The sequence below is a fragment of the Heptranchias perlo genome, chromosome 41, assembly GCF_035084215.1.
Source record: "Heptranchias perlo isolate sHepPer1 chromosome 41, sHepPer1.hap1, whole genome shotgun sequence".
Taxonomy (NCBI): domain Eukaryota; kingdom Metazoa; phylum Chordata; class Chondrichthyes; order Hexanchiformes; family Hexanchidae; genus Heptranchias; species Heptranchias perlo.
In genome coordinates, this window is record NC_090365.1 from 4,936,750 (window position 1) to 4,964,369 (window position 27,620).

A 27,620-nucleotide genomic window follows, 5' to 3' on the forward strand; every position below is an offset into this window, starting at 1 on the left:
GCAACCAATTTGCGATCAACAAGGTCCCACGTACAGAAAATGAGATGATCAGTTAACCATGTCTTGGTCGAGGGACAATTCATTGCTTTTCAAATAGGGTCGAGGGATCCTTTATATCTGTGTCGTCCAATACGTTAGCCACTAGCCATATGTGGCTAATTGGGAATCCAGATGTGGCTAACTGCAGTTTTGGTTCGTAAAGATAATAGACACTATGTTGGGCATATGATCTCAATACTCATTCGCACTGTGTATGAATGTGAACTTTAACACGAGTCATTGCCTAAAGGACAGGAGGAAAGTTCATTGAGGAGGAAAAGGCCACAGGTGAGATGCCCTGAAGGATTCTGCTCCTGGGGGAATAGAACTAGTCAATGAACAGTAGGGGAAATGCAGCCAAATCCTGGTTCCTTTTAAAGTATAATTATAATTTTGCTGTAATACTTTAATTATCAGGTTGGCAAGCCTACCAACTCCTTTTACTCTTTAGAATCATAGAATGGTTACAGCACAGAAGGAGGCCATTTGGCCCATCGAGCCTCTGCTGGCTTTGACAGAGAGATTTATATAGAGTTATGAGTTGGGGTTTGGTAAACAGTTAATGGTGGGTGTGTGAAATTTTTTAAGCGTACTCACTCGAGCTGCAAAAAGCACCCAGCAGTGCAAGTGTCGACTTTGCTCTTCCAAATTTGGGTTGTTTCCAGGGAGAGCATTTTGAGCCATATAACCTTGGAGTGAAGCACTGGTAGTTGGTGGAGGTCTGTCACTGGCAGTGGGGGTAGGTTGAGGAGATGAGTTGGAAACCCGAAAAGAGGGAAGAAAATAAATGTAAAGAGGTTGGGGAGAACAACTCAGGAATCGGTGGAGAGGTCCAGCCCAATGTCAATATATCAACATTGGATTATGTGAGCCCTGCAACCCTCCCACTTGCTAGATTGGAAATATTGTCATGCCTTTTACCCAATTGGTTTCCAACACAAATTTATTTTTGTCCAGCTTTGGCTGTCTTGGACTAAAATTGCTCCACCTTCAGCATGACGTTGCCTTTCCTGTATAAGAGGCCAGCCGAGAGCAGCGGATAAGTCCTAGGCGGAATTGCGGATCAGTTTGGAGTTAACTTGCTGACACCCCAGCCTCCTGAAGGACTCCCTCTTCCCCACCTTTGCACCATGTACCCGGTGCCCTGGAGCGGAGGGGATCGCAATCCCGGCTTCTACGACAGTAGCTCGGTGCTGCAGAGGAACGCCGCCTCTTACCCCAATCCCGGACCCGCTCCAGCCCAGTCCAGCAGGCCGATCCCCGGGCCACCCGTGCTGTTCGAAGACCTGCAGTTCCCTGCCGCCGACTCCTCTCTCCATGGCCCGGGGGGAGCTTCGCAATTTAATATTGCCATCTCACGCTGGAAAAGGCCACAGGTGAGACGCCCTGAAGGATTCTACTCCGGGGGGGAATAGAACTAGTCAATGAACAGTAGGGGAAATGCAGCCAAACCTGGTTCCTTTTAAAATATAATTGTAATTTTCCAGTAATACATTAATTATCAGATTGGCAAGCCTACCAACTCCTTTTACTCTTTAGAATCATAGAATGGTTACAGCACAGAAGGAGGCCATTTGGCCCATCGAGCCTCTGCTGGCTCAACCATCTTCAGCTGCTTCATCAATGACCTTCCCTCCATCATAAGGTCAGAAATGGGGATGTTCGCTGATGATTGCACAGTGTTCAGTTCCATTCGCAACCCTTCAAATAATGAAGCAGTCCAAGCCCGCATGCAGCAAGACCTGGACAACGTCCAGGCTTGGGCTCATAAGTGGCAAGTAACATTTGTGCTAGATAAGTGCCAGGCAATGACCATCTCCAACAAGAGAGAGTCTAACCACCTCCCCTTGACATTCAACGGCATTACCATCACCGAATCCCCCACCATCAACGTCCTGGGGGTCACCATTGACCAGAAACTTAACTGGACCAGCCACATAAATATTGTGGCTACGAGAGCAGGTCAGAGGCTGGGTATTCTGCGGCGAGTGACTCACCTCCTGACTCCCCAAAGCCTTTCCACCATCTACAAGGCACAAGTCAGGAGTGTGATGGAATACTCTCCACTTGCTTGTTGAGATGACTTGTCTTTGTCCTGGTTACTGATTTAGAGCTAATTAAATGCACTAATTCATTAATACCCGTTCATTTCCAGTTACCAGTTATGGCCATTGGTTCAAACGTCAGACACTCTTGTGCTTTTATTGTGTTTGTTTGTTTTTCTCTCTCTTCCCCCTGGTTATATCTTCAATTTGGACGAATTAATAGAGGCTGCCGGCTTCCTGGACAATGGCCTTCAAACTCGGCTGCTGCTACAAACTCCCCCGGTGTGTGCCCAAGCTGATTTTTAGCGTCCAAGAACCATGTATCCGGAACCTGTCACCCCATTTTTATGAAAAGGAATAAATTTTACGCTACTGGGTCATACCGGCCATCGCGTATAGCTGGCAAATCGCGTCCGTATGAGCATGTCCACTATTAGTGGTGAGGACTGTATGTGAGTAATTTGAGACATGACATGCAAGTGTAGCATGCTTGGGAGGAAAAAGGTGACTTTAAGTCTATGGTTCCCAAAGCTCTCCACCACTGGGGCACAGGGGGGTTCAGATAGTATGGAGTACGCATGACAGAGCATTGGGGGTGGGGGGTGGGGGTACTTCTGGATTAGCAGAGATAACAACCAAAATGTATCCATTAGCAAAATGCACCATCTTTTCACACCAGTAGAAACAAGTCTGCTGGTCAGGAAGGTCAAAATGATGTCTTGAAAGTTGAGTTTGTAGTGAGATCAAAGCTCTTTTGTAGCTTACAGTCAATATGAGTGGCCTCCTTTGACCACGATCAGTGAATGTTTTGAGATTCTAAATTCACACAACTATTTTCTGCTGATGTTTTCTTTTCAACAGGAAATTTGTGCCAATCCTCAATTCATTGTTGATGGAACCACCAGGACAGACATCTGCCAGGGAGCCTTGGGTGAGAACCACTGACCTATGTTAAAATTAAATATATTTCCTTATGTGGGGATATACAGTGGAGAGAGAGAGAGTTTGGAAAATGAGCCCTGGGAAAATTGTTCAAATGATGCTGTAAAATGGAGAATAGGGCTCTTTCCCCAGAGGGAAGTGTGGCAGGGAAATGGAAGACGGGCTGAGTCGAGCTGCTCTCCCAAACCTCCTGGCAGCTTAAGACCAGGAAGGCCTGATTTCAAGCATCTATCTGTGCTGTGGTTAGTTCACTGCAGTCAGGACACTGGTGTAAGGGTGTTACAAGTGTCCACGGTGTCCTGGGGTAACTAGAGGAAAGTCAGACACGGTTCCTACTCCTGATTGCTATCCAGAGACCCCGGCTGGAAAGTGCGTTTGCACGGACAGCATCGGGTTGCACTGTGAGGTCCTACGCAGTCAAATAGCCTGAGGACAGCCTGAGGCTCACACACGAATAATAGTCACTTGCATGAGGTACAGGAGGGTGATGCCTTCAAGATTAAAAAAAAATCGGAGAGGAAGAAAAGAATGGTGAGGACAGAGGCCTAGACTTGGGTTGCCAGCCAGCTCTTGCATAGAATTTACAGCACAGAAACGGGCCATTCGGCACAACTGGCCTGAATCGGTGTTTATGCTCCACACGAGCCTCCTCCCACCTTACTTCATCTCACCCTATTACCATAACCTTCTATTCCTTTCTCCCTAATGTACTTATCTAGCTTCCCCTTAACTGCTTCTCTCTTATGTGAAGATATGATACAAGAATTGAGGAGAAGAAAAAGGAAGGAACTTGCAACCACAATCACTGTTTCTTTTAACTCCGTAAGCTAGCGAGCTGCCCTGGTTAGGACTCGCTAACTCAACACAGAACTGGGATCAAAGCTGAAACCTTTCTGGTCCCATAACTGGCTCAGTATCACACCAGGCGACGCATTTATTCATTGAGCCTCGAGGGGAGCTCAGGCCGCTGTTGTTTCCCTGTCTGTGGTGAGTATAAAGCTCCTCCTCTTCCTAGAGTTATTAACATGCGCCTGTACTTGTTTGTCAGGTGATTGCTGGTTCCTGTCCGTCATTGCCTGCCTCAGTCTCAACAAGCGTGTGCTGGAACAGGTCATGCCCCCTAACCAGGGATTCAGCGCAGGTTATACGGGATGTTTCCGCTTTAAGGTAAGTTCACCTCTCCGCTATCTTGATGTGTCAGCATCAAACACAAGTATTCTCTTACACAGACAGTGATGGGTATTACGTAAGAGGAACTATAAATGTAAATATAACAAGCAGATTATCCGCTGAATTCATTCCAATGGAACAAGTCACAGCTTTGCTGCTACAGTGACTACACTTCAAAAATACTTCATTGGCTGTAAAGCGCTTTGGAATGTCCTGAGGTCGTTATAGGTGCTGTTGAAATTCAAGACTCACGTTTCTTTAACTTGTATTTTAAACAATTTAAAGGAATGGGTCCCTCTGAGTAAATGCAGCAACAGTATCGGGTGACAGTGGGTTATGAGACAGTAATGGATGAGGTTATATGACAGCATAAGCCACAAGGATGAAATTCGATTGGTGAATTTATCATAGACTGTGTCAGGTTGGATCTCTGCTGTCTTTCTCCTCTCTCTCTCCCTCCCTCCAAAGCACAAAGGTTGTGGTTCAAGCCCCTGTCAAGCTCCCTCATCCTTCTGCAATGGATAAAATGAGTACAATGTGTCTTAAGATGTAAGGAGAAAGCGGGTTACTACAGGGACTGTGCAGTACTTGCTGTTCTGTGGTTATATCGCCTTGTTGTTTGGCAGTGGAAACAGATCAGCGCTGTACCCAATAGACATCTCACGAGATTGATCTCGACTTCTATGATTCTTCTACTTATATTTATATAAAACAAGGAGCCGTACAAACAGGGATATATTTAATAACTAAACACTGTAGGTGAGTACTGACCCTAAAACACCTTTGCCTTTTAAAATGTTTTAAATATATTTTCCCTCCCCCTCCCCGCAATGGCCGTGAGTTTACTCAGGGAGCAACTGAACCGTAACGACCGGGAAGGTTCCAGGGTGCGTTTCTGGTTTGTGATGAGTGAGCTGATCTCAGCCAAAGCAGTAGTATGGATCCTACAATTAGGGTTACAATTACATTCTCAGTGCCCCCTTGCCAGGTAGGGGAAAATTGGCCACGGGTTCCAGGTTCTGACCAGTATCTAGAGCGTTTAGCTGGAAAGTGCGTGTATGGGGGCAGGATAAGATTTGTTTGTGATGCCACAATGGTTGAATAGCTGTTTGAAACTCTGCCCAAATTCACACTTGAATCGTGGCCATTTGGGTGAGCTTGGACAGCGAATGGGCTATTCAATTGTGGAGGCATCACAGCTAAGCCTACTCCTTTCCTCGCCCACTGTCCACACACTTTTTTTCAAAAAATATACTTTATTCATAAAATTTGTAGCAAAACATACAATGCAGTTGTCATATCACATTCCAAACATACACAATACAGATTATACAATTTGCAGGTTACATCAAGTACAGTTCAATGAAACACATTGTACATAATTACAGTTCATGACACTGGGGTGTCTCATTGTATTATACTCAATACAGATTATTGATTACAGGTACATTACAGATTCATTACAAGTTTTGGTTGGGAGGGGGGGGTGTCCTCTGATGGCGAGTAGGACTGGAAACCCTGGCTTTTTTTTTGCCCCTTTTTCCTCACTGTGGGGCACTCGGCCCAACACTGCTGCCCTGACTAAGGCCACGTAACACAGCACAGGTCAATCCTGGGATCTTCCTGGTCTGTACGACTCGGGCGATTCATTTACCCACTGGGGCACTCAGCTGGATTTTTGTAACTCGATCTGCACTGACCAGTAAGAGAGAATGGGGTTGGTTGCTGCTGATGTTCCTAACATGTTATCCGTCTTGTAACTTCCCAAGTTCTGGCAGTATGGGCAGTGGATCGAGGTGATGGTGGATGATCGCCTGCCGACAATCGACGATAAACTGGTGTTCCTGTATTCCAAAGACAACAATGAGTTCTGGAGCCCGCTCCTGGAGAAAGCCTATGCCAAGTAAGTATGTTCTGAGCAGTGGGCAGTGCCTGCAGTGGGACCGGGCAATACTGTAACACAATGGAGGAGAGCTGTGCTCCTGGTGCAATGGGTTTATCCATAACGTAGCTGAACCATATGAACCTGAGAGGCCACGAGTTCGGTCCTTGGTCTTTGCTGAGTTAATTTATCTCAGCCGTGACTCGGTGGGTAGCACTCTCGTCTCTGTGTGTCAGAAGGTCGTGGGTTCAAGTCCCACTACCAGAGACTTGAGCACAAAATCCCAACTGACACTTCAGTGCAGTACTGAGGGAGTGCTGCACTGTCAGAGGTGCCGTCTTTTGGATGAGACGTTAAAACGAGGACCTGTCTGCCCTCTCGGGTGGACGGAAAAGACCGAGAGGAGGGGAAAAAATCAGAGGGAAAGAAACATCACAGTACCCAGTACCTTGTGTGTGTTATAATGTTATTTTATGGTCATTTAATGAGATGTTTCGGTCGCAGGTTGAAGGGTTGCTACGAGTCTCTGTACATTGGTTACCCATTGGAAGCGATGGTAGATCTCACCGGAGGAGCCCCGGAATCTCTTCAGGTCGATGAGATGCCGAACGACCTGTGGAAATTCCTGAAAAAGCTGCTGGAGAAAGGCTCGATTGTCTGCTGTGCCAAACCGGTACGGGTTAACCCATCTCAAGTAGGGTTGAAGAAAATAGGATCCCTATCCTTACAGATCTACACTGGCCCCCAGTCCCCTGGTCCCCCAATCCTTCAAATTTTAAATTCTCCATTTTTCTGTAATTGCACCTCTGTGAAGCGCCTTGGGAGGGTTTTTTTTTAACATCATAAAGGCACTATATAAGTGCAAGTTGTTTAAATCTCTCCATGGCCTCGCCCCTCCCTATCCGTGTACTCTCCTCCAACCCTATCCACCACCCCACCGTCTCCAGAACTTTGCGCTCCTCTGGCTCTGGCCTCTTGTACTTTCCCCCCCACTCTTTGCCCCACTATTGGCAGCCGTGCCTTCAGCCACCTAGGCCCCACACTCCCTAAACCCCTCTGCTATTTTGAGACCCTCTTTTGGTTACCCCTCCTAATATCTCCTCCTTTTAGCTCGCTGTCCGTTTTTTTTGAATATTTCCCCGTGAATCACCCTGTGATGTTTGTACGTTAAAGGTGCTTTATGAATGCAAGTTGTTACAGTGGGACATAGGATCTATCTGAATGTTACACTGAGGGGGATAATATTTGTGAGTGTTATGGTGAGGAGATGTGAAATGGGTCTGAGTGTTACAGTGAGGGGGAGTGGGGTATCTCTGAGTATTACAGTGAGGGGAAGGGATATCTCTGAGTATTAGTGAGGGGGAGTGGGGTCAATCCATTAATGTTTTGGTTAAGCATAAAACACAATGATAAGGGGAGGATGAAACACCAGTAAATGTGCCTCTTTATAATATCTAGGGATTTGGACAAATCAATGACCCTTTAACACCAACATTATTATGAATGACTTTGATGAGTAACTGTGATGAAAAGAAGAATTTAGCAAATGTTTGATAATCTAGCCTGTGGTGTTTGATGTTCTTCATGTTCTCTGCACAGGGTCCAGTGGGAGTATTAAATGCACAAGGCATCGTAACTGGGCATGCGTACTCAGTGACTGGTGTAGACCAGGTGAGCTGCTCCTGGAACCTGAACTGAATCCTTTCTTCCCTAATTCATTTGATTTTGACAAGGTGTGTGAGTCTCTGGAGGAATGAACAGGTGACCTTCTCCCAGCGTCTGGCCGTGAGGCTCTGAATCAGCCAGCAGGTAGCACCTTGGGATGAGCTGGAACTACTGTCCCTCGAACAACTTCCCCCCCCTTGCTTTGCTTGGTGCCTCCCTGTCGCAGGTGAGCCGTGACTCAGGGGCGCGGAACTTTGGACCTGACGGTCCAGTGGTCCAATGTCTCAATATGCGACGCTGTGAAGAGCTGAATTCTGCGTCTTTCTCCCCGATTGTTCCACCCCTACTGTTGCCTTGGCTGGGATTGGCTAACTCAGCACCAAACCTAGGCCCATCCGGGTCTGTACCTGCGAACTAGACAAACTCTCTGAGCCAGCAAGAGAGGCTTGGAAATGTCTTTTTTTTTAAAATTACTCCACGAAGCGCGATGGTTCTTATCTGACAATCAACCCCCGCTTTGAGGGCAGTGCCAGTTATCAGTGACTCATCTGTTGCATGTAGAGGTTACTGGGAATTTCCTCGCTCAGTCATTGATTCTCTTTTGCTGGTTGCACAGGTTCACTTCGAGGGAAACCGAGTGGAGTTGGTTCGAGTTCGCAATCCGTGGGGGAGAGTGGAGTGGAACGGGGCTTGGAGTGACAGGTAAGGGCAGGTCTTTAAAGGGCCTATTGATTCAGGAATTGAGAGAGACAATTCGTGGGGGGTGTTCAAACATCTGTTTGGGTCTACCACAGCTGGACAGTGATTACTATGTCTAAAGCAAGACTGAGTGATGAGGGTACAATGTGTTTGGATCGGATTCTTGGCTTTGGGAACGGGGGAATGTAGGACTGGGAGTAAAGAAAGAAAGGCTTGCATTTATATATAGTGACTTATCATATCTCAGAAATACCTCACATACTATGATTGCTTTAAAGTGCAGTCACTGTTGTAATGTAGGTGGATGCAGCACCATTTTACACACAGCAAGATCCCACAAAGAACAATGAAATGAATACCAGTTAATTTAGGATGGGATGCAGCTGGGAGGGTTCCTCTGTGGTTGTGCCCACATTCACTACCAAAGCTCACACATAAAGAACTTGCACTTATATAGCACCTTTCACAGCCTCAGGACGTCCCAAAGTGCTTTACAGCTAATGAAGTACTTTTGAAATGTAGTCGCTTCGTCTATTTTTGGTGGAGGGCAGAATGTTGGCCCAGACACCGGGAGCATTTCCTGCTCTCTTCAAATAGTGCCGTGGGATCTTTAACGTCCACCTGAAGCATCTGGAAGAGGCAGACGGGGCCTCAGTTTAACATCTCATCAGAAGGACGGCACCTCCGACAATGCAGCATTCCCACATTACTGCGCTGGAGTGTCAGCCTAGATTATTTCTACATCAAGTCTGGATTTTCGAGTGGGGCGGGGATGGTGGAGGGGCTACCAAGGGGAGGCTTGGAATTTTCCTACAGGGTGGGAGTTACTCTGGGAAATTGGGTTACCTCAGGTCACTCGTACACCACTCTACCAGCAATTTTGCTCCCTTGATTTGTTGACACAAATAAATCAGGATAATGAACAAACCAAGGTCTTTAGTCGCAAGATTCACCTCTGTCCAGGTGCTGACAGACCTGTTGTGTATCCTCAGAATTTTCTGTTACTTATTTCAGATTTGCATTTTATTTTTCTATCTCCACTATCAAATTAATTCTGGGCAGATTTCAATTACGTGAAGGTGTTAAAGCATCTAGTTTGTTGTCTGTAAATAGAATTGTGCTTTTTTAAAATGTGTCAACAGGCCACCCAGTCTGAGAGGCTATTTGAGAATCTGCTGCCTGTCATGAGTTAGCTGGATGTGCCCAAGAGCTGCTTGAGTTGAGAGGAGGCAATTCCTCTCCCTCTGAGGAAGGGGCTTCTCTTGCCACTACTTAGAACAACGCCTCATTTTAAAAATTCTCATCCTCATGTTCAAATCCCTCCATGGCCTCGCCCCTCCCTATCTCTGTAACCTCCTCCAGCCCTACAACCCTCTGAGATCTCTGCGTTCCTCCAATTCTGGCCTCTTGTCCATCCCTGATTTTAATCTCTTCACCATTGGCGGCCGTGCCTTCAGCTGCCTAGGCCCTAAGCTCTGGAATTCCCTCCCTAAACCTCTCCGCCTCTCTCCTCCTTTTAAGATGTTCCTTAAAACCTACCTCTTTGACCAAGCTTTTGGTCACCTGTCCGAATATCTCTTTCTTTGGTCTGATAACACTGCTGTGAAGCGCCTCGGGATGTTTTACTACGCTATATAAATGCAAGTTGTTGTTTGTGCTTGAAGATGACGACCCTTGTTGGAAGGAGATTCAGTCTTGGTGGTTGTGTTGAGGGCTGTTAAATCCAATGTGAGAGAGGCAACGCTCTCCCGCAGGTTTCACAGATCCAAGCGGCCGGTCTGGGGTAGACCGGCTGCCACTGTCCACATTTCCGCTGTCGTCACCATGTGAAATCAATGGTGAGGGTTTCCCAGCCATCGACATTGACATCACGTAGCGAGGGGCTGCGCTGAATGTGTCCTTGTTTTACTGTCCGCACTGCCCCCTTATTCTAGCTCGCCGTCAAGGAGGTTCTGGAGTGTTCCATACTGACGATGTCTCCTGTGCGGTCATCCTGGCCTCAGTGCCATCGTGCTCTCGGGGTTATATTTTCAACAGTTGCTCTTTCGAAGAGACGGCGCAGGCACAATGGGCCGAACGGCCTCCTTCTGCACTGTAAGATTCTATGGGTAAGAGGTTACATTACAACAGCCGCTGATGTGAACAGTTGTCTTTTTGTACAGGTCTGCGGAGTGGAGCCAGGTCACTGACATCAAACGCTGTCCGCAGGTGGTGCACCTGGAAGATGGAGAGTTTTGGTAAGATCATTCATTCTCTAATAGCAGCCTCCCTATTTTCACTCTCCCCTCCCTCCCTCCCTAGCCCCCCTTTCACCCCATCCCCTCTCCTCCCCCTCCCCCCTCCCCCCTCTTCCCTCCCTCCCTCCCTCCCTATCCCCCCCGTCCCCCTCCCTCCCTATCCCTCTCGAACCCCATCCTCCTCCCTCTCGACCCCCATCCTCCTCCCTCTCGACCCCCATCCTCCTCCCTCTCGACCCCCATCCTCCTCCCTCTCGACCCCCATCCTCCTCCCTCTCGACCCCCATCCTCCTCCCTCTCGACCCCCATCCTCCTCCCTCTCGACCCCCATCCTCCTCCCTCTCGACCCCCATCCTCCTCCCTCTCGACCCCCATGCTCCTCCCTCTCGACCCCCATGCTCCTCCCTCCGGCCCCCATCCTCCTCCCTCTCGACCCCCATCCTCCTCCCTCCGGCCCCCATGCTCCTCCCTCCGGCCATCCCTCTCTCTCTCTCTCTCCCTCTTCCCTCCACCCAATCCTCTTCTTTCCCCCATCCTCTCCTCCCTCTCCCCCTTTCTCCCTCCCCCCATCCTCCTCCCTCCTCCCATCCTCCTCCCTCCTTCGCCATCCTCTCCCCACTGAGCCACGGTCGACACCATCATTAACGAGAGCGGTTGCGGTGTGTAGGTTGGTTCCCACTCTGCCGCTGATTGATCCGATTATTTTCCTGCCTCACTGACTCTGATCCGTGTTTGCTTTATTCAGGATGTCCGTCGAGGACTTCAAGAAAAATTTTGCCTGTCTGGAAATCTGCCACCTGAGCCTGGATCAGCTGTCTAACCCGGATGGGAAGCTGAAGCCCTGGGTACAGATGATGTACGAGGGGCGCTGGGTTCGGGGGTTCTCGGCCGGAGGCAACTTGCACTACAAAGGTAGGACACACACAGAGCTTCAGCAATCACTTCCCTTTGCGCCCCCGCCCTCAATTTTCTATCTCCCCTCCCCTGACCCATTCTGGGGTACAGTTGCATGGGTGCCAGCAGCCCTACTGTACCTTGCCCAAGATGCCACTCTTTATGCGAATGAATGTCAGCAGGATATTCGGCTGTGAAAGGCATCACAGCCAGGTTCAACCCTGCCCTCACCCAAATGTACACATTTTCCAGTAGGGATCTCCCCTCCCTCGTCCAACGCCCATTCCGTCACTCCAGCCGAGACCCCCTTGCGACAGTCAAAACTTGGCTCTTGTGCCTTTTTACTGGCATCTCAAGATGTTCTCGCTGACTTACGCTGGCGCCTTGTCCCCCAATACATTGAATTTAAAATCCTCATCCTTATTTTTAAATCCCTCCACATCCTTGTCTTGCACTATCTCTGCAACCTCCTCCAGCCTTGCATGTCCTCCGTCTCTGGCCTTTTGTGCATCTCCTCTCTCCATTTATCCCTACTCACAAATTCCCTCTCTAATCCCCTCCACCTCTCTTCTCACAGTCAAAAACCTTCTTAAAACTCATCTTTTTAACCAAGCTTTCAGTCACCCCTCCCAAACCACCCACCTTGACTCAGAGTCTGTTTCTTTGTTCCTTTTATTTATTTTTTTCTCCTGTCTCTGTAAAGCACCTTGGGGCGTTTTCCACATTGAAGGGACGATATAAATGCAAGTTGTATTTTCTTAAATACAGTTCTTCCTATAACAGATTGGTAGTAATATACTAAAGTAGCCCAGTGACAACACTTGGAGTCTACTTGTATCATCTAGTGTCCGGCAGATCCTTCATCGTCGCTGAGTCAAAATCCTGGAGCTCCCTCCCTAACAGCACTGTGGGAGCACCTTCACCATATGGATTGCAGCGGTTCAAGACGACGGCTCACCACCACCTTCTCAAGGGCAACTAGTGATGGGCAATAAATGCCAGCCTTGCCAGCGATGCCCATCTGGTGGTAGGAACAATTTGAGATGATGATCGAAGAGGATCACACAAGATACGTGTGTGTATCAAGAGCGATCTTATTTCCCCCTATAGTGTGTTGGTAAAAGCCCAGTGACAACACCAGGGGTCTTACTCTTAGTGGTAATTTTGCCAGGCACAGCCTCACAAGCGGCGACAGGGCTACAATAGCGTAGCGCCAATTTTCCGATGCACGCCCATCGTTAGTGAGTCGCAGCACTGGGAACGGAGCCTCGTAAAAAGACCTCCTCAGAACCCAATATCCGACAGGTTGCCCTTGGGCAGGTGGGTGGGTATTGTAACACGGTCACTGAAGGATGGGAGCTGTTTCTGTGCCAGGTCCCCCCGAGGCTCGTGCCGAGTGGTACAGAGAGTCTGTGCGTGAATCTCTTTGATCTGCTGCTTTTCAGACAAGTACTACTGGATGAACCCACAGTTTAAGCTTGCCCTGTTTGAAGAAGACGATGACCCCGATGACCCCGAGGTGGCCTGCACGTTCCTGGTGGTCCTGATGCAGAAACACAGGCGGCGAATGAGGCTAATGGGAGTCAACTTCCTGTATGTGGGGTTCGACATCTTTAAGGTGAGATTGTGCTGTGTGTTCTCTGTACTCTTCTGAAACCCCCCCCTCTGAATGAGTAACTACACCCCCACTGCATCTGTTCCTTTTCACAGGGAGACCCTAGAAAACCTTACTTGACGTACGAGGATTTGCAGAAAGCAACGCCCGTGCTCTCCACAAAGGAGCACAGGAACAGCACTGAGATCATGATACGCGGCTGCCTCCCGCCGGGCCATTACATCATCATTCCATCAACCGCCAATCCCAACGAAGAGGGAGAATTCCTTCTGCGAGTCTTCACTGAGAAGGGTAACTCTGCAGTGTAAGCACCAGTTTCCCTCTCTCAATGCAAAGAACCAGAGAGACATTTCTTTTTAACGCAGCGAGTTGTTATGATTTGGAATGCGCTGCCTGAAGGGGCATTGGAAGCAGATTCAATAGGGAATTGGATAAATACTTGAAAAGGAAAAATTTGCAGGGCTATGGGGAAAGAGCGCGGCGATTGGGACTAATTGGATAGCTCTTTCGAAGAGCCGGTACAGGTACGATGGGCACCTTCTGTGCTATGTGATTCTATGAATAGTGCCAACTTGTTAGCTCCCGCGATGGCTCAGTGAGTTTATCCAGTGAGTCTCTGAGCCAGGAAGGTTCCAGGTTTGATTCCTCATCTGTGCTGAATTAACTGATCTCCACCCAGAGATACTGCGGCTGGCCTCAATGCACCTGGTTCAGGGAGGGCGGGAAACTCAGCATCCACTGCAGGAAGGTGAATGCTGGTGGACATCAGGTGAGGTGACAGGATTGGACTGCAGTTTCCGCCTCCCACCATCAAATAGCCTGGCAACACTCATGGTAAACCTGACACATGTCGGGCTAGGTCCAGCAGGCCACTCCGAGCTTGTGGAACGCGCCTCGGCCAGCAACAGTCACGATGGGATGGGAGAAAATTGTTGGATGGCGGGTTTCCCTTTGACAGTCCACCTCTCGCAGGAGATTAAGTCAGGAAGGTGCATGGTGTGAGTTAATGAGCTTTTAAGTATCATATTAAAACCCCAAGTGTTAGGGGCAGGTTTTCCTGGATTCGGTTTTGGCCAAAAAAATGTCTTTCTCAAACCTCATGACTCCACTTGACTGTGTGAAAGTCAGTCAGATCCTTCGCTGACTCATTAAACCAGGCCCTGGTGATGCCCCTTCTGCCCTCGCCGGTCAGGTGCCCCAATCATGCCCCCACTTCACCAACTCAAGAGCCAACACCCAGGAGCAAGATCTGTCCTTGCAGTTGGAAAATTGAGCATGGCTGATGGAGGAGGGAATTAATTGAAAGCAGAGACAATAAACATGAGAAACCATTTGGCAAAGTCCTTGCACGTATCAAAGGACAGGCTGACTTTGAAACTCTGATCCGTAGACGATGAAGTGAAATGAATCACAAAATGTACCCACATTATTCTCGGGCAGTGCACTTGGATTGATTAATGCTTCTGTCTTCCAGGCCTGCAGAGAGGAACACCTCATCCTCTGACATTCCACAGGCAAGTGCAGATATATGTATGTGTGTGTGTGTGTTGTGTGTGTTTTTTATTCATTCTCGGGATGCAGGCGTCGCTGGCAAGGCCGGCATTTATTGCCCATCCCTAGTTGCCCCTTGAGAAGGTGGTGGTGAGCTGCCTTCTTGAACCGTTGCAGTCCGTGTGGTGAAGGTTCTCCCACAGTGCTGTTAGGTCAGGAGTCCCAGTTACAATGAAGGAACAGCTGATATATGTCCATATCAGGATGGTGTGTGACTTAGAGGGGAACTTGGAGGTGGTGTTGTTCCCGTGCACCTGCTGCGCTTGTCCTTCTAGGTGGTGGAGGTCGCGGGTTTGGGAGGTACTATTGAAGAAGCCTTGGCGAGTTGCTGCAGTGCATCCTGTAGAAGGTACACACTGCAGCCACAGTGCGCTGGTGGTGGAGGGAGTAGATATTTAAGGTGGTGGATGGGGTGCCGATCAAGTGCACTGCGTGTGTCATTTCTCACCTCATGCAAAGAACAGTGCCACTTGTCTGTTAATAAGAATTCCCTCGATGGTTCATTTGATTAATGCACACGAGTCATACAGAACACGAAGGCCACGTCTTTCATCTCAAGTGTGTCTGGAGCGAGCTGATCTTGCAAAACAAATTATTAAGAAATAATCCAATTAAATAATGTATTTTAGTGGTCTTATTGGATTAGAACTGGTAAACACGCATATTAAGAGCACAGAACTGTAAATATTGATTGCATGTGTGCTTTAATTTTCAGGTTCCACCTCCCCTCGCATCCTGCCCACTTCCCTCTGCCGCAGAATCCAAGGAATTGTTTGACAGGTTCTGTGGATCGGTGAGTTTGCGTTTAATTTCCCCTCTAATTTTCTTCTGTCCTCTCGCGAGGATGCGGACTCCTTTCTGGGGGTATCCCAGTAACCGTGGCTGCAGGTTCAGCGATCGTATGGGGCATCAACCATGTTTATTTTCCAAAGTAACAAAGTAAAGAGGCTGTTTGACCGAGCGAGAGGGGCGGTGGGCAGGTGGGCAGGTGGTCATGTGATGAAACCTCCAGGAATACGTCCAACCAGAGTTGGCAATCCGAGGAAGGGAGCAAATGATAGAGAAATGCACCATTTTGTTAATGATCTTCGCTCCTAGGGAGGGGGAGGGGACACCTTTTAAAACCACTGCGTCAGTTTTGTGCTTGCTTTTTACTGCCACTTGTTCCCTCTTGCAGGATGACGCTATTTCAGCGTTGGAGCTACAGAAAGTACTGGCAAAAATCCTGCAGAAAAACGGTAACTCAACTTCCACTGTCAGAGTGAAGCACAGGCACGAGACACTCCGATAATCTGCCCCGCAGATTCACAGAATGATACTGGGGCTAAAAGAGTTAAATTATGAGGACAGGTTGCACAGACTAGGCTTGTATTCCCTTGAATATAAGGGGTGATCTAATTGAGGTGTTCAAGATGATTAAAGGAGTTGATAAGGGTAGATAGAGAGAAACTATTTCCTCTGGTGGGGGGAAGTCTAGAACAAGGGGGGCATAACCCTAAAATTAGAGCTAGGCCGTTCAGGGGTGATGTCAGGAAGCACTTCTTCACACAAAGGGGAGTGGAAATCTGGGACTCTCTCCCCCCAAAAAGCTGCTGAGGCTGGGGGTCAATTGAAAATTTCAAAACTGAGATTGATAAGATTTTTGTTGAGTAAGGGGTATTAAAGGTTATGGAACCAAGGCGGGTAAATGGAGTCAAGATACAGATCGGCCATGATCTAATTAAATGGTGGAACAGGCTCAAGGGGCTGAATGGCCTCCTGTTCCTGTGCAGCCTCCAGGTTTTCTCCGCCGTGACAAGTGAAATGTGAGGTGTCGTGAGCAGGAAGAGAGTCGCAGGATTGCACAGTTAGCCCGAGAGGGGAGAAGTTATGAACACAGTACACACGCTGCATTAAAAATACAAAATGCTGGTATTACACAGCAGGTCAGTTCAGCATCTTAGAGAAAAGACAGGTTATGTGGTTTTGGTTGTGTACCCTTCAACTGAGCTGAAGACCGAAAGATGAACAGGCCTTTTAGTTAGGCTGGAAAACTTGAGAGGAAAAGTGGAGAAAATCAACAATTAGTGATAATGCATGAGGCCTAAACTGCTTAATGGGAAACTGTTAGATATAAAAAATCATCAGTGAGGTGATGGAGAATCATTAAAAGGAAGTGCAAATAATGTAAGGGCAACACCATGGGCTCGGACCCACATCTGACGAAGGGCAAGGATTCAGAAACCATTCCAATTTTCTGAGGGGTTTGTTATATTTTTGCCCCAATTCTCTCGCTCTTGCTGTCGCTCTCCTGATTTCTGCTGGGCTACAGGTCCACAGGTGCCAATAGCCATCTGCGACCTCACCCAAGTGAGTTTCAGCACCCACTTTCTCTAGCTGATAAATCACAGCCAGGAGCAATCCTGGTCTCACCTGGACAGAAAGGATCCCCGCACTATTCGAAGAAGAGCAGGGGAGTTCTCCCCGGTCTCCTGGCCAATATTAATCCCTCAAACAACAACACTAAAACAGATTATTTGGTCATTTATCTCATTGCTGTTTGTGGAATCTTGCTGTGCGCAAATTGGCTGCCACGTTTCCTACATTACAACAGTGACTACAGTTCAAAAAGTACTTCATTAGCTGTAAAGAGCTTTGGGATGTCCTGAATACGTGAAAGATACTGAATAAATGCAAGTTCTTTGCTTCTTTAGCTTCAGGGAACTCGCTGAATTGATTTTCATTGCTGTGTCACAGTGATGTTTTCTCTCTCTCTCTCTCTCTAGGTCTTGATGAGAAGTGGGGTGAGTTTGGTCTGGATGCCTGCAAGAGCCTCGTTTCCCTGACAGATGTATCCTGCTCACGGTGCCTGCTGTAGTGTAGAGACACTGGTTCTGGATGGTTAATTGTTAGGTCTGCATTGCTCCTTTCCAGTTTCCTCCTCTCCTCTCCCACAGGCTCAGGCTGGGATACGGTTCCTCAGGAGTTCCCCAAGCGGCCATTCTTCACGTGTGAGCCTAGATTTTGCAATCTGCCGGCAGTGGCCCGGTTACTTTAACTGTGCTTGCAGGCAATTCGACCATGAAGGCATGACAGCTGATCCCAAACCTGTCCATACACACACTTTCCATCAGGAGTCTCTGGAGAGCAGTCAGGAGTAGGAACACTGTCTGATTTATTTTTGTAACCTCTCGAGCCCAAAGGCACTGAGGTCAATTGTAGCCCAACACCTTTTAAAAAAATATATCTTTTTGCTTCCAGATTTTCAACAGTACAGAGAAATACAAGAGCACAGAGCAGGGTGTGTACAGCAAGCACGTTTGGCCTATAAATGGGCAAGTGAGAGTACTTGTCTATACAGAGCTAACTCCGGGTACAGTGACCAGGATGATATAATTGTCTGATAATCCAGGTGGATTCAGTGGAGCACATGAGGTCAGGAGACGTTAATGGTTACATGATCTGGAGCTCACGAGTGGTAGGATGCTGGTTTGTTTTCCACCCCACATGACGAGGTTGGAATCTGAACCGTGTTGTCCAGGCTTGTAGCCAAGGTCAAATATTTACTGAGGCAAACACGGGCATCTTTCCCATGGTAGGCATGGCTGCCCTGCTCACAACAAATATGGCCGCCTTGCCCACAACAAACATGGCTGACCACTTTTTTTTGGTATCCTACTATTGCACTGCTACATCCTGTGTGTATTTTAGTGAGTTGCTTTTATATTTCTTATAATCTGTAGTAACATTTTGCATTCAAACCCTTTCTCGTGCATTTGCTGGCCTTCACCTCAGGACAGGAAAGGAGTTGCCTCGGTGACTGCCTGGGTTTCCTCGGTGGTGCCTATGGCCCTGGTGCCATTGGTGGGGAGCTGATGGCGTGGAATACCCTGCCAATACTCGCCGTCTGGGCTTGTACACGAACGAGGGCCAGTTTGGGGCGGAAAGTGGAAATTGGAGGGAAGGGGAGACATATCAGGCTGAGCTCATGCGCCTCCCAACGGCCAACAGTAGTGTTGCAGGGGCTTGGGGCTTGTGCTGCACTGGAATGGGTGAGAAGTGGGCACAGAAGAGACTGGGAGAAAGTAAATACCTCTTTTTTCAAAAAAAAAGTCTAAAACTGTGCAGATTTTATTGGAAATTGATATAAGGATTGAGTGTAAACACATATCACTTCCTGTTCTCAAATCTTGGATTTTTTTTTGAACTCTTGGTAATTGAATTATTCCTTAACTCAGGATAAACTCAGAGCCGTGGGTTTGGAAAAATGGGATTTGAGGGATTCAGCAATCTCTGGAGTAAAATCTGCCAATGGACGGTGAGTAACTGGAAGAGGGCACTTTACTCTAAGCTGGGATATAGCATAGAGTTTAACCTAACTGTACATGGCAGTACCAGTGATAGGGGGACTGGGGGGGTTACTGCAACTGGTCTCCAGCCCACCCTCTTCCTCTGAGGAATGTGCCCTACAGGGGAGGAGAGCTCCAATTCACCCCTTTTTTCCCCTTCCACTTTCCAGAAGGTGCTGGGTTATGATTCCACAGGTGCCACCAGCCCTGCAGATCTCTTTCTCCCCCCGCCCCCAAACTGGCCCTCACTCGTGTACAAGCGCAGACGGCGAGTGTCAGCAGGGTATTCGACCGTGGGGCGCATCACGACCAGGTCCTCGATGGTTACAGACCCACCTTTTCCAGCAGGAGTCACTGGATAGTGATGAGAGGCAGGAGCCCTGGCTGACTTTGCCCTTCCCCAACACAAGGGGAACCAAAGCCAGTTGTCGTATCGTCACTGACACTCTGGTTGAGATCAGCTAATCAGCCCGGGGATCGAACCTGGGACTTTCCTGGTCTGTATTGTTGTTATTCTCCTTGGAGCAGAGAAGGTTAAGGGCCTCGATTTAAAAATTCTTATCCTTGTGTTCAAATCCCTCCATGGCCTCACTCCTCCCTATCTCTGTAACCTCCTCCAGCCCTACAACCCTACGAGATCTCTGCGCTCTTCCAATTCAGGCCTCTTGCGCAGCCCCGACTTTCATTGCTCCATCATTGGCGGCCGTGCCTTCAGCTGCCTAGGCCCTAAGCTCTGGAATTCCCTCCCCAAACCTCTCCGCCTCTGCACCTCTCTGTCCTTTTAAGATGCTCCTTAAAATCTACCTCTTTGACCAAGCTTTTGCTCACCTGTCCTAATACGTGGCTTGGTGTCAAATTTTGTCTGATAATCACTCGTGAAGTTGTTTGAGCCTTACTTTGAACACGGTGAGGATGCTAGAAGGAGGAACAGAGTGCACCATTGTGTGTTTGAAGAACGAGAGGGGAAAGTCTAGCAGAGCAGTGACATTGGTAGTAGGACTAAAATAAAAGACAAGAAAGGCTGTGATGTAGAGAGAGAGAGAATGGAGGCTAAATGGGAGAGAGGGACCACACCATCAGACAACAAGTTTTTATTTTAATATCCAGTTCAGGAGGTGTAGCCCAGCGCCATCGTTTGAGAAATGCAGAAGTATACAATATGTATCTAAAAAAGATCTGCTGATTATTTGTATCACTCAAGAAATTGCAATATATTGTTGACTAACAAAAAACCTTTTGCATTTTATAACTTTCTCCAGCAAGTCTTCAGTCAGTTCGATAAGAATGGGTCAGGGACCATGGACAGTAGAGAGATGTTCGGTGCCTTACAAGCAGCAGGTGGGGCAATGGAACTAACTTCAGTCCTATCGAGCACTATTTGCAATTAACACGTGTGTCATCTGGTAGGGAAGCAGTACTGCAGCTCCTTTATGTTAATGTTAATTTACTACACAGCTGTAGTTAGCTGGCCATTACTTTCCCGCTAAAGTCTTCCAAGATATTTTACTTGGGTTACAAAACAGGGGTGGATTAACCAGTATGATGTTGTGACTGGTTTAGTCTAGGATCGAGAGAGATATGAACTCATGTCCACACTCCCACCCTCCCCCACGTGATGAGTTCTTGGCCATGCAGTTATGGCCAGACGATTCCCAGCATGGGGTGGGGGACACATGGGATGATTACTTAGAATTTTACAGTACAGAAACAAGCCATTCGGCCCAACAGGTCCATGCCAGTATTTATGCTCCACACCCTTCTTCATCTAAACCTATCAGCATTTCCTTCCACTCCTTTCTCCCCCTTGTGTTTATCCAGCTTCCTCTTTAATGCATCTATGGTATTCACCTCAACCACCTTGCGGTAGCAAGTTCCACATTCTAACCATACTCTGGGGTAAAGAAGTTTCTCCTGAATTCCCTATTGGATTTATTAGTGACTATCTTATATTTATGGCCCCCAGTTTTGGGCTCTACCCCCATAAGTGGAAACATCTTCTCTACGTCTACCCTATCGAACCCCTTCATAATTTTAAAGACCTCTATCAGTTCACCTCTCAGCCTTCTCTTTAGAGAAAAGAGCCCCAGCCTGTTCAGACTTTCCTGATAGTTATAACCTCTCAGTTCTGGCATCATCCTTGTAGGGTTTTTTTTCACCTTCTCCAGAGCCTCTATATCCTTTTTATAATATGGAGACCAAATTGGCAAAGGAATTGGGTCCACGTAGTGATATCAGTGCTCCACTGATTAGAGTTTTTTCCTTGTAAGTTTATTAAACTTGAATGTAATACAGTTGGATCCAACCTGCTTTGCAAGTGCTGTGGCCAAGTTTTGTCTCATGGTTTGATTACTTTTTCCTAGGATTCCAGGTGGATGAGTTCTTGATGCAGCTGATTGGACTGCGATACATGGATCCTGATCTGACCTTCAGTTACGTGAATTTTATTTGCTGCCTGACGAGGCTGGACACTATGATCAGTGAGTAACTTGGACTTTTTCCTGCCATTCCAAGCTGCACGGTCCAATCTCCGGTTGGGCTGGTCCCAGCCGGGGAAGCACCGGCTACAGTTGGGCCTCACCGCCCCGAGTTAAGGAGGGGAGAATTCAGCCAGGGTTCCCTCTCCTGATGGCTGCCCAATCCACTCTGCCAGGTGGTCCGCTTGCGTGTCGATATCGGGTTTGGCTGAGCTGGTTCCCCGTGGCTGGATAGCCTGCCAGTACCTGGGTGAGGCAGTGGAGGGCCACAGGTGACCGAGAAATCGATCCCCAGCAAGGGATGGCAGGAAACTGGGGGAGGAAAAATAAACACGAGGGAAGATTTTCTGTTTGTGCCCAAAACAGGCGCGATATTGGTATTGCACCCTCCCAAGGCAGCAGTCAGGAGGCCCGAACCTCAGGTAGTACGAATGACGAGATGATTCATTTCTGGTGGTGGTGATCAAGGGAGGAGTGTTGGCCGGGACAAGAGGAAAATTCTGCTCTTCTTCAAAGAGTGCAGTGGGATTCTTAAAGTCAGCTAGAATCACAGGAATAGCGACTAAGGGCCTCGATGTACCATCTTATCTCCAACATTGTAGCACTCCCTCAGTACTGCACTGTTGTGTCAGCCTTGTTCCATTTCCCCAGATCCTGGAGTGGGACTTGAACCCACAAACCTTGTGACTTGGAGGTCAGCTTGCTATTTCTGAGCTATCCTATAAATCAGTTTGAAGAGATTGTGTGTTTGGAAGATTGGTTATTAAAAATAGTAATAATACTTGGATTAATGTAGCACCATATCGCAGTGAAATATCTTAAGACACTTGGCACAATTAATTACTTTTGCTATGCAGCCATTCTGTGCCAGCACATAATCCAGGCTGACCCACCAGTGCAGTACTGAGGAAGTGCTGCACTGTTGGAGGTGCCATCTTTCAGATGAGACATTAAACCGAGGCCTCGTCTGCTCTTTTAGGTGGACGTAAAAGATCCTGTGGCGCTTATTTGAAGAAGGGTAGGGGAATTCTCCCAATGTTTATCTCTCAACCAATATCACTAAAACAGATTATCTAGTTATTATCTCATTGCTATTCGTGGGACTTTGTGTGTAAATTGGCTGCCATGTTTCCCACAACAGTGACTACACTTCAAATGTACTTCATTGGCTGTAAAGCGCTTTGGGGGCATGAAAAGCGCTATATAAATGCAGGCTCTTTTTTTAACTCCCTGTTCTTAGAATAGTGTCATGTGCTCTTTAATATCCACCTGAAGTACAGGAACTGGCAGGTAAGACTTCGCTTTAACATCTCATCCAAAGGACGTGTCCCCCTTTTTGCTTCTAGTTTCCCACAGAGCCTCCTCGTTACATTTTTTTGTGTAAAGGGCAGCCTGTGTAAGACAAAGGACTTCTTTAGGAATGAGAGAAAAAGGAAAACCGCAAATGGTTGGAAACGTGAAATCAAAACAGGAAATGCTGGAAATAGTCAACAAGTCAGTCAATGTCAAAAAGAGTCAAGAGGAACTAATGTCTCGGGTGGGACCCTTTGTCGGAACTGTGTTCTGATGTACGATCTCCCGCGAAACGTTTGTCTATCTTTCCTCCTTCAGACGGTGACTGACCCGCTGTGCGTTTCCGGCATTATCTGGTTTGCGTCCCGGATGAGTTGAAACTGCTCTGTGCTAGAGTGCCTCGGTGGAATTTACTGGAACAAAACCAGGACGTCAGGTTTTGCTTCACTTTGTTTCTAGTTTGGAGCACAAGCAGCGGCCTGGGTAATAGCAACAAGCTGTAGTTGAACTTTTGACCTAATTAGTGTTTACAGTTATAAATGGGAGGTAAAAGGGAATTTCTTTTCAGTTAAGCTGATATAATAAGCACTATGGGTAAATCTGATTATATTGTAATACAACCAGAGACCTCTAGGAGACACCGTTAGGACAGGGTTTAAAGAACTGAGCAATAAAATGATGGTGGATTCCAATGACTGCCAGATATCTATTACTCAGTGCACTTTGTCTAAGTTCTTATGTGGTCTTCAAGGTTAAGCTATATTTATGGGACAGGTACATCAATATTATTTGGGCTCAATTAAAATCTGATTAGGAGCAGATTGCAATGTGATGACACTTTGTTCGTTGATCCTATTTTTTTTCCCCCCGTTTCCTCTCCTGAAAATGATGACTTGTGCAGGGATATAGTTCCACACATGCCTGCAGTCCTCCATATATCTTAAGTGGTTGTTTTTCTTAATGTGTGAGCCGAGACAGTCAGGGGCAGCAGACTATTTGACTGTGGTGGCCATCACAGTGCTGTCCTCCCCCGAATTTTGGGAAGCAGGGATTCGTGACTGATTTTAAAAATATATATACTTGTTTTTGAAATGTGGGTGACACTGGCAAGGCTGTATTTATTGTCCATCCTTAGTTGTCCTGAAGGCATTAAGAGTCAATCACATAGTGTGGGAGTTACATGAAGGCCAGACCAGATACGGGCGTCAGGTTCCCCTCCCTAAGGGACACTAGTGAACAGTTCACGCAACAATCCGGCAGCTTCCACAGTCATATTTCTGGTGCCAGCCCCAAATTTATCGAATTCACCTTCACTACTTGCCATGGTGGGATTCGAACTCACGCCCTCTAGGTTACTAGGCCAGTACCATAACCACTGATCTGCTGTACTCTACCTAACTCTGGAGTGTTGACCCTAACGCTATATTGACATCCCTGGCTGTGATCAGCTAACTCAGCAGGGATCGGAAATTGTACCAGGAACATCCCCGGTCTGTTTGGTTCAGTTCCACGGGAGGGCACCCGTTCAGCATCAGCCATTCAGGGAGTCGGCCTCCTCCTTTTCATTCCTCACTTAGGTGTGTAATATTATCCTTGAGAAGAAATCTCTAATGGTAATGTTGCAACTTGTTCCTGGCACTCAGGGTTTACAAGGTGTGTTCATACCTAAAGGAAGGTTTAAATTCAGCTTCAAGGAGCATGACCTGGGCAGTTGCCTGAGCTTCTGACCTGAAAGGGGAGGAGTTGGAATGTTTCTTTTATAGATCTGTGTATCCGACACCCCGCCCCCATTCCCCCTCCACAATCTCGGTTTCTCCATTCCATTGAGAATTTTACCATTTAGGGTATAAAAAAGAACTTGCATTTATACACCGCCTTCCACGACCTCAGGACGTCCCAAAGCGCCTTACAGCTAATGAAGTACACTTGAAGTGCAGTCACTGTTGTAACGTGGGGAACGTGGCAGCCAATTTGTGCACAGCAAGCTCCCACAAACAGCGATGTGATAATGACCAGATAATCTGTTTTTAGTGATGCTGGTTGAGAGATAAATATTGGCCAGGACACTGGGAAGAACTCCCTTGCTCCTCTTTGAATTGTGGCCGTAGGATCTTTTACGTCCACACGAGAGGCCAGACGGAGCCTCGATTTAACGTCTCATCCGAAAGACGGCACCTCTGACAGTGCAGCACTCCCTCAGTACTGCACTGGGAACGTCGGTAGATTTTTTTTTGCGCTCTATTCTCTTTCCCAAAAAGATACTACTTCATATTGAACTGCGTTTCCCATTTTTCTGCCCACTCCCTTACCCTGTCTGTATCCTCCTTCAGTCTTCTGCATTCTTCCTCACAGATTATGCTGCTCCTTACTTTGGTGTCATTGCAGATTTTGATGATATTCCCTCTGCCTGCGTTCAAATTATTTACATATTTGAAGCATGAGTCCAGAAGTAGGAAATAACTGGAAAAAGTGGAAATCTTGCACGTAAACAGGTTCAGTGCAGCAAATTTTTTGCGACATTCCCACATTGGTCCTGGAATACCGGGAGATCAGTGAGGAATGCTGGCAGTAGATCTGTCCCCCATTTGGATGGAGTTTTTCCTGCGCTTCATTAGGCTTAATGTAAGGACTTGCACAACACCAGGTTATAGTCCAACAGTTAACCCTTCACTCACCTGACGAAGGAGGTAAGCTCCGAAAGCTTGTGATATAAAATAAAACTGTTGGACTATAACCTGGTGTTGTGCAAGTCCTTACATTTGTCCACCCCAGTCCATCACCGGCATCTCTACATCATTCATAAGGCTTGCATTACTTCACTCTTCAATAATTAGTGGCCTTTAATCCTGAAGATCAACAATACCACAGGAATGATCGGCAATCAGACAAAAGATAGCGTACACGCACACCTAGAGATGCCCAAGACTGGTCAGATTGGATGCTTCGCATAGTTCATTACTACACCGTCAATACTAGCTGTCATGGCTTACAAAGAAAGAATGTTTAGTTTAAACTGAGGTGAAGGGTCAAGGTCTATAGTTCAGGATACCACCAAGGTTAGGAAGTGAAGACGAGATAAATGAAGAGGGTATCGGTTACGTTGTTGCCAGTTTGAGTTTTAAAAGGCCAGATAGTTGCATAGCCTTGGGAAGCAATGAGTTCGGGAGTGGGTGACAGTGCAGTAATGTTCACATGGGATGTATTGAGGGGTTCACTAACCCCCTCCCCCCCCCCATTCTAAAACCCCACCATGAGTCGCAACCTTCAGATGAAAAATACAATCCAAGATTCTCTTTCAGCAATTCCAGGTATTCTTTGCATTTCTAATGATCTGTGAACATTAGTCAAAGGTGATGGAGTTTGATTCTTTTCCAGGAGCATTCAAAATTATGGACAAGTTTGGAACCGGAGTGGTTAATATCAACTACAGAGAGGTAAGGGAAGAGTCTCATTCACTTCAGGAACTTCAATATGCACAGAGATACCTTGCACACAGTTTAATTGACCTAAATGCACAGATACGTTTTCTCACTGCCAGTACCAACGTGCAGGACTGAGTCCCGATGCTCTGCTCGCCCAGGTTTCTGTGTTCTGACTCGCCCTCCTTGATCACAACCCTAAGTCCAGCTAACTCCACTCAGGTCCCTTTGCTCTGCCCCTCCCTGCCTGAGTCCCATTGCTCCAGACTCTGAGTGAAATGCGAACCAGACTCTAATTTTAACAATACAAAACTGACTAATTTTACAGTATGTAACCAAACTACATTTTGTTGGTTACGGTGTCTGTTTTTGATATTATATTCCTGTGAAGCGCTTTGGGACATTTTATTACATTAAAGGCGTTATATTAAAATGCAAGTTGTTGTTCTTACTCTTCGATGAGGAGAATTGCCGTTCTATTAAGCTCGGAGCATCTCTACTGGTTGCTATCATTGTATGTGCTTATACCGGATTACCTTGTCCCAGTCTGTATTATCCGACACCCCCCAGTCCGGTCCCTATAAACACAACCATTCTGTTTCTTACCCTCTAGTGGCTCCAGATGACTATGTACAGTTAGGATCCTGTAACCGTCAACTGGAAGAGGAGCTCGCACAAGAGGGGTTCGGAGAGCCTCGTGGCAAGCAGAGCGACACAATCCACTCTACCTCGCACATCTTGGTTGTAGTATTCAATAGTTGGTACCACAGGGATATTCCAGGGACCTGGGGTAGTTCTCAGATCCGTTTTCTTTTACTCTCCCTTTTCCTGTAGCTCTGTTTCATTCCCTTAATAATTTTCTTGCCGTTTTTAATCTTCAGGCTTTTAAAACTCAAGCTTGACGTCAGCTAACCACTATTTTTGTAGGCTGTAGCTCAGCGGGTGGCAGTCTTGCCTCTGAGTCAGAACGTTGTGGGTTCAAGTCCCGCTCCAGAGACTTGAGCACAAAACCTAGGCTGATATTCCATTGCGGTACTGAGGGAGTGCTATACTGTCATCTTTCGGATGAGGCGTTAAACTAAGGCCCCCGTCTACCCTCTCAGATGGCACTATTTCGAAGAAGAGCAGGGGAGTTCTCCCTGGTGTCCTGGCCAACATTTATCCTTCAACAAACATCACTTTTTAAAAAAAAACAGATTATCTGTTCAATATGCTGTTTGTGGGACCTTGCTGTGCCCAAATTGGTTGCCGCATTTCCTACATTACAACAGTGACTACATTTCAAAATGTGGAGATGCCGGTGATGGACTGGGGTTGACAATTGTAAACAATTTTACAACACCAAGTTATAGTCCAGCAATTTTATT

The 27,620-nt window shown here is 47.2% G+C and overlaps 1 protein-coding gene across 2 annotated transcripts; it reads left to right on the forward strand.

The window, feature by feature from the left end:
* The first annotated feature begins 719 nt into the window (after positions 1-719).
* LOC137305983 (calpain-9-like) lies at positions 720-27,620 on the forward strand. 2 transcript variants are annotated; one of them, XM_067974972.1, is made up of 20 exons: positions 721-1,415; positions 2,946-3,015; positions 4,075-4,193; positions 5,966-6,099; positions 6,583-6,751; positions 7,678-7,749; positions 8,360-8,445; positions 10,605-10,679; positions 11,425-11,591; positions 13,019-13,191; positions 13,284-13,492; positions 14,663-14,702; positions 15,455-15,532; positions 15,917-15,977; positions 17,505-17,569; positions 18,968-19,036; positions 20,327-20,405; positions 21,428-21,544; positions 26,210-26,268; positions 26,867-27,620. In XM_067974972.1, exons 1-20 carry the CDS (start codon positions 1,170-1,172, stop codon positions 26,891-26,893), a joined length of 2,115 nt encoding a protein of 704 aa, XP_067831073.1. In that variant the 5' UTR covers positions 721-1,169; the 3' UTR covers positions 26,894-27,620. The 2 variants fall into 2 exon arrangements, with proteins under 2 accessions (XP_067831074.1, XP_067831073.1); XM_067974973.1 differs by lacking the exons at positions 20,327-20,405; positions 21,428-21,544; positions 26,210-26,268; positions 26,867-27,620 and having other exon boundaries at positions 720-1,415; positions 17,505-17,631; positions 18,957-19,036.